The 7042-nt window shown below is 38.6% G+C and overlaps 2 protein-coding genes across 2 annotated transcripts; both read right to left on the reverse strand. All coding sequences in view use genetic code 12, as the record gives it.

Annotated features, from left to right (window-relative positions):
• Nucleotides 1-1366: 1366 nt before the first annotated feature.
• Nucleotides 1367-3064, reverse strand: CIS2 (gamma-glutamyltransferase; the record flags this gene model as incomplete). The annotated part of the gene is made up of 1 exon (XM_049409145.1): nucleotides 1367-3064. The coding sequence occupies one exon, from the start codon at nucleotides 3062-3064 to the stop codon at nucleotides 1367-1369; it is 1698 nt and encodes a 565-aa protein (XP_049261651.1).
• A 1765-nt stretch (nucleotides 3065-4829) lies between these two features.
• Nucleotides 4830-7042, reverse strand: J8A68_005114 (uncharacterized protein; the record flags this gene model as incomplete). The annotated part of the gene is made up of 1 exon (XM_049409146.1): nucleotides 4830-7042. A coding segment is annotated over one exon (2213 nt), but the record flags the coding sequence as incomplete, so codon positions are not given.

The following is a 7042-nucleotide window of genomic DNA, read 5'->3' on the forward strand; positions in this document are numbered from 1 at the left end:
ATTTTGATTCTAATGTCTTCTTTTACTGCTAACTAGTAATTATCAGTGATATTATGTGTGTAACCAGCTTATCATACTTACCTCGTAAATACCGTTAAAATCTAAATGAATAATTTCACACATTTCAATCAAAAGCAAGAAATGTTTGTGGCAACTAATAAAAAAACGGAAGAAAAAAATCAATAAATTATTTTTTAATTTAATTCTGTTGACCAATCGGAGTTGATTAAATCTTTTCTTTGTGAGATTCGATTTGTGGGGGAGTTTGCATACAAAAATAAAATTGGTAGTGTAACTATGTACAACAATTTTATTATCATTCGATTCATTCATTTGTATATATAAACCCATTAAAATATCTCTAATGAAATGTAGATTCAATTAAAATGCATCTGAATCGTTAATAAGTTATACAGTTTCAGAATTGATCTATCTTATTAACTATTCAATATACTTTTTTTAATCATCCCACCCACATCTCATTGACTTTGTGATATTAGAATATCACATGTTAAACTCAAATCAATTTCGAATAATTTTTTTTTTTGTTGATTGTTCTAAATTCCGCTAAGACAAAAATCCCTCTGATGTGTGTGATGTAATTTCTTTGTTAAATGAAAGTCTCAGACATACACACCTTTTACCCTATTATAGTAATCCCATGGGTAATCCCCTAAATTGTTTATTTACTAAGCAGACTAAAAATGTATCCGTTCATTGACAATAGACTTTGTACTGAAAGAAGTCAAATATTCTTTCTAATCTATTTGTTCTTTAAAGAAAATTCCCATTGTTCGGTAACCGCACTATCCTTCAAGCCACAACAATGTCAACACCACAAAAGGAAATATGGATAGCATTGAGCGCATTAAAACATTAAGTTTGCCATCGAACCATACTCTTCTTATGAGTTCATCAGCTGAGTAAATTCAATCCATTTGAGAAATCGTATACACTAATAATGACTCATTGGATTACTTAAGCGATAATTGAGAAGTCGCAATTGTGTAGATGTGGTTTCTATTTGATTACAAACTTTAAGTTTGAATTATTTTTTTTTAATTTATATTGACCGGTTCCGGTTTCCCGTGGAAATATCTTATTTTTTTTCTCGTGGAGCGGCTTATCAATTGGTCTTTTGATTTTCTTATCAGTGAGCGTTTCACTTCTCGGGTCTGTTTTAACGCCTGTCTAATATTAGACACATGTGTAGTCTTCGGAGTTTGGGATTTTTCTTGTCATAGTTACCCAGCGAATAAAAATCATTTGTTGGAATAACGGTTATTTTCTAATAATTTCTACAATGTTCCGGTTTCTATGCAAGTTTTATTATTATTATTTAATTATAATTAGAAAACAAATCTAGCTAATACCCGTCTGCTTCACCTCTCTTTCTCCACCAATCACAAACACCTTCTAATACACTACCACTCTCACTCTCACTCACACTATTCACTCTTTTAATCCCATTCATTGCAGTCAATGCACCAGTCTCAATAAAATCATGTCTCAACTCACTCATCCTTTCCCTCATACTCCTGCTCCCTTCTTTTGTTGCAAACTCTTCATTATACATAGTCACATTCTCACACATAATCCCTTGCGGAATTAATTGATGATGTAACCTAGGATATGAAATCACCTTCAAAAGATCCATATTCTGATAATATAACCTAATGATCGCCTGTAAGATCGCAGTAGTTATCCTACTCCCGCCAGCTGCACCAATTACCAAATCCACCTTGTCATCTTTTATAATAATAGTAGGTGCCATTGAAGATAATGGTCTCTTATAAGGATTGATGAAATTATAGATCGATGGAGTGAGATTGAATGCATTTGAGATGTGTGGTTGTGAAAAATCATCCATTTCATTGTTGAGGACAATCCCGGTTTGTGGGTCATGTACTTTTGATCCAAATAAGAGATTTACTGTTGTGGTCATTGAGACAGCATTATTATCTTTATCGACGACTGAGAAATGGGCTGTGCCATGGGGTTCTTGGATTGAATATTTGGGATCATAATGTTTCCAATCAAATGTGGTATTGGTTGAGAATTTCCCCAGGTCAAGAAGTTCATCTATCCAGGTATCGGCGGTATATTTCTTGACTAGATCGTTTTGATAGGTTTTGGAAACATCTCCAAATCTAGTCCGGATAGATGAAAGCCATTTGAATGATTCTATGAGTTTATGATTATACATCAATTCATCATCTGATTCATCAAATACCCTATCGAAAAATTTCAACCCCGATACAAGTGCTAATCCTGATGATATTCCATTGGCAGTATAAACACTCATATTATTAACTTGGACAAAGATTGGTTCTTCCACAATATCATCATATCTAGCAAAATCTTCTTTTGTAATAATCCCTCCAAATCGTCTAGCGGTCTTCACCAAACTCTTAACAATTGGTCCATGGGGGTCATAAAAAACAGCATGGCTTCCATTATTAGCAACTAATTCCAAAGTATCAGCATATCTCTCCCTCTTTATCCAATCCCCCGCCTTCACTCTCACCATCTCCATCTCTCCCCCTCCAGTACTCTTCTCTTCTTTCAAAATAAACCCACCCCAGGACAGCTTTAAATCAGGATACTTGCTTAATACTTCTCTATACTCTTTCTCAACCACAGCCCCGAATAATTCACTCACCTCCCACCCCCGTCTATTTAACTCCACCACCGGCATAATCAATTCCTTCCACCCCAACTTCCCCGATCCATGAAGTTTATACAAACTATACAACCCTTTCAATTCCCCCGGCACCGCCACAGCCAACCCACCCACTCGACTCCCATTTCCATACCTATATCCCTCGGGGTGGTCATACATCTCCTTATATGCCCCCGCTGGGGCGACTTCTCGAGCGTCGATGGAGATCGTGGAGTTGTTGGATCGGGATAGGATGATCCCACCCCCGCCAATCCCCGAGCTGTGGGAATTGATCGATCCTATACATAATGCGACTGTAATTGCAGCATCAGCGGCATTTCCACCCTGGAGTAAGATGTTTTTCCCCATTGTTGAGCAGACGGGGACGTCGGAGGCGACCATAGCAGTGGGGTGGGTGTGGATGTATGGTGGTTTGGGAAGGGGTGTGAGGGATGGATGACCGATTTCTTGGATTGGATCACGGAGGAGGTGGTAGAGGGGTTGGATGGGATTGGTGGATTGGAATATGGGAATAATGGTGTAGTTGAATTGGGTGGTGATTAGGAGGGTGAGGATGATGGATAGGATGAGCGATAAGGGGATGTATTTCCGAAATCTGATTAGATCCGTTGGAGGTGTTGTCTTCATTATAGTGTTGAAATAGTATTTGGATGTCGTCCTATTAAGTAGTGGTATGATTTCTTTTGATTATTTAGTATTTTTAGTATTAATGAAGTAGAGAAGATAGTTGAAGGCAAATATCAATAATAATTTCAAAGATGACGATCCAGTTTCATATCTCCACTTCCTGTCAAGGTTACAGAGAACAAATGAGCAAATCGAAAGAATATTTTTTAATCTTTATTTTTTCCGTTGCATGTTTCGGCCGAGAGGTCCTATTTCGGAAAAGTTAAGTGAGTCGAGGAAAAGGAGTTTGAAAAGGGTAGATATTCAGTGAGTTCTGTAGAAATGGCGAGAAGACTTTTCCTAAGAACGTCATGTTTGTCAAGTTGACTCTCAATCTCATATCTAGTGTGAATTCATTTACAAATGAAATTGTGGCGAGGTCCCCAGAGTAGGGCGTGTTTCTTCTTCAGAATGATAGAATTTTAGTCATTTTTCACGTCGAAGTAAGTGTAGGACTAATAAAGTCGGTTAATGATTCAAATCAGAGATGACGTTACCAATATTAACCATTCTTTGTCTTAAATTTTCCCTTGAAAATGATGTTAATGACAAGAGATCAAACTCATGAATGGTTGCAAAAATACAGGCCATTACCAAGTCAAAGTAATAAAACACTGATGAAAAGAAAGTAAGTATGTCAGATAAGCTCAGATACGAGAGAAACAAGCAATCCAGTAGAGCGGCTAGGTCGCGTTTATATTCAAATGCAAAAGAAATCAATATAGCCGGAAGAAAACTGCATCTTTAGGCAGTGCATTCCGCGCTGCTTCAATTCGAAAAATCAAATGAGTGGGGCCAACTTTCAATCCAACTTTATACCCATACTTTGTAAGACAAGTCTCCAACATGCCTATATAAAGTCCTTCCAGAATTGAATGGTGAGTATGATCATATATTCGTTATAATTGATTTTATAATTACAAGAATTTGACCTCATTTCGGCTAAGTGATATCGCGGTTAATGCGGTTTCAAAATAACCTCGGAAACAGCTTTCTCGCAAACCACCTGATTCGGAAAATGATGGTTCTAAACCCCAAAAACTGACTAGAAAGTCGGATTTTTTTAAAAGACCTAGAGATTGCTTCCAAACTAATAGTGCTCGGATACCAATGGTCAGTATTGTATTGTGTATTTAGGGTAATGTATTTTTTTCGGTTAACGGAAATGGTTTCCACTTTATCAAACCACTTTGAAGAGAGAGTACTCTGATGTAAAAAAATATCTTCCAGGAATCAAAAGAAGCTTACTGCTATATGAGTTTACAAATAGCACAAAGAATTAAGAACTGTTGTCTTCAAGAAGTGTGTAATTTAGCTTTATCGTACTGATAAAGTTAAACAAAGTAAATCTGATCAGATTTTTCACTACAAAGTTATTTATTATCAAATACTAAACTATTCATAAGTGGAGGGGATATATAATAAAAGCAGACTTCTAAATAATTCATAAGAGGATGGAAAATATAATAAAAGCAAAGTTCTAAAAAATCACAAATGGAATAACAATAGATAATACTGCTAGTAAGGTAGGTTCTAATCTCTTTCCTGCAGCGTCTAATACTTCAGATGGAACATTGGTATTGGATTCTTCGACAGAACCACTACCAAAAGCAGTACCAGATACACGTTCGATTGAAGCAGCTTCGCTGTCACCAGCACCGCCATTACCGCTGTTACTGCTGCTGTCACTTCCACCACCACTAGTACTAGTATCACTACCAATACCACGGCTGCCATCGCTGTCATTTCCACTACCAGTACCGCTACCGCCAATTCCAATACCAATATTGGTGCTGTCACTGTCACTGCCACTATCACTAGCAATACTGCTACTTCCAATTCCAATACCGCTTCCAATACCACTGTCCCTGCTGCTGTCGCCACTACTACCAACGCCAGCATTGCCGCTGTTACCACTCTCAACATCACTAGCAATACCACTGCTCCTGTCACTACCACTACCACTACCAGTATCAATACCAGCGCCACTCCCAATGCCACTGCCCCTGCTGCCACTTCCATTGTCTCTACCAGCACCGCTACCGTTAGCATTACCAGCAATAGCATTGCGAGTTTCATTGCCACTACTGCTGTCAATAACATTACCTTTATCATTACTGCGGTTGCTACTACCACTGCCGCCGTCACTTCCACTACCATTATGGTTGATACTAGCATTACCGCCATCACTGGGACTAGCACTGGTTACAATACCTGTATACCTTTTAGTAACTGTTGTGGTCCATTCTTGGATAATCTCTTTACAAACTCTGCCCTCGCATTCAGTATTGGTGTGTGTCAAAGTCAATACAATTTCTTGATCAAGAGGATAATTGGTTTCAATAGCTGAAGGTGGTTTGGTTATAGTAGACGTCAAGATTTCAATACTCTCGTTACAAACTTGATCTTCACATTCAGTAACAGTTTGTGTCAAGGTCTCAACAATTTGTTGGCCCAGAGGATAAACAGCTTTGGTAATTCTTGTATTCAATTCTTCAATGGCACCGTTACAACCTCCCAGTTTGCATTTAGTGGTAGTTTGTCTCAAAGTTTCATCAACTTGTCCCAGAGGAGCAGTTTCCATGGCAGAAGATGGTTTAGTTGTTGAACTGTCAATGACTTTCTCGCAATCTTTTCCTTCGCATGTGGCAGCAGTTTGTTTCCTCGTATCAGCAAGTTGTTCCAGGCGATCATTAGTTTCAATAGCAGAAGATTCCTTGGTGCTAGTAGTCGATTCTTCAATAATTTCTTCACAATCTTTTCCTTGGCATTCAGTAGCCATTTCTGTCATATGAGACCAGCTTTCTTCGTCCAGACTACCAGAATCAACAATCTCTTCGGAAGGTTTAGTGGTTGTAATTGCCGAAATAGCAGAAGACGATTTGGTGATTGCGCTATTCGATCCTTTAATGACCCCATCACAATTCCCGTCGCATTCGGTATCAATGTGTGACATAGTCTCCAACACTTCTTGGTTCAGAGAACTGTAAGGCTCGGTGGTAGTACTGTCAATTGTTGTATCGGTTGGGCAAAAAGTTTCAACATCAATCCGGCGAACTTTAGTATAAGTTTCACAAATGTTGTACTCATCGCATGTAGTAACCAATAACGTTTCGTCACGAATCGTGGTAAATCGACATCTTATTTGAGTCATATTAGAACCTATTTCTGCAACTGTAGGAGGGAATTGAGTTATTGTACTGTCTTCTTCGATGGCGGTACTCGCAGAACCAAGGAGTTCGGTTTGGCTTTCTCTTCCCGAGAGTGTTTCTGATTCTGAAAGAGATTTCAGTTCACTGCTGGAGAGTATTTCCGCATCTGGGCTGGTTTGGAACCATGCATTTGTGTCGGGCTTGGTGTCTTCATGTGAACTTGAGTCAGCTTGCTCTTGTGTTTCTAAGGAGGAGTCTGCATTTGTGGAAGACTCGTTAACAACATCTGTTGATGGTTCAACTTGTTCACTTGTGAACTGCTGGGCATCTGATTTTGTTGAAAAATCATCTTCAGAGATTGTTGGATCTGCGTCTGCATCGGACGAAGGTTCTGAAGCAACATTTGTGGAGGAATCGGTATCTTCGAATTCGAATGAGGAAGGTTCTGCATCTGCACTTGTAAAAAATTCACCTACATCTGTTGGGATCTCAAGTTGAGAGTCTTGGAAAGATTCAGCATCGGGAACGGAAGAAGGCTCAG

Source organism: Hemisphaericaspora subhashii (assembly GCF_019202705.1).
Source record: "Hemisphaericaspora subhashii strain CBS 10753 chromosome Unknown scaffold33, whole genome shotgun sequence".
NCBI lineage: Eukaryota > Fungi > Ascomycota > Pichiomycetes > Serinales > Debaryomycetaceae > Hemisphaericaspora > Hemisphaericaspora subhashii.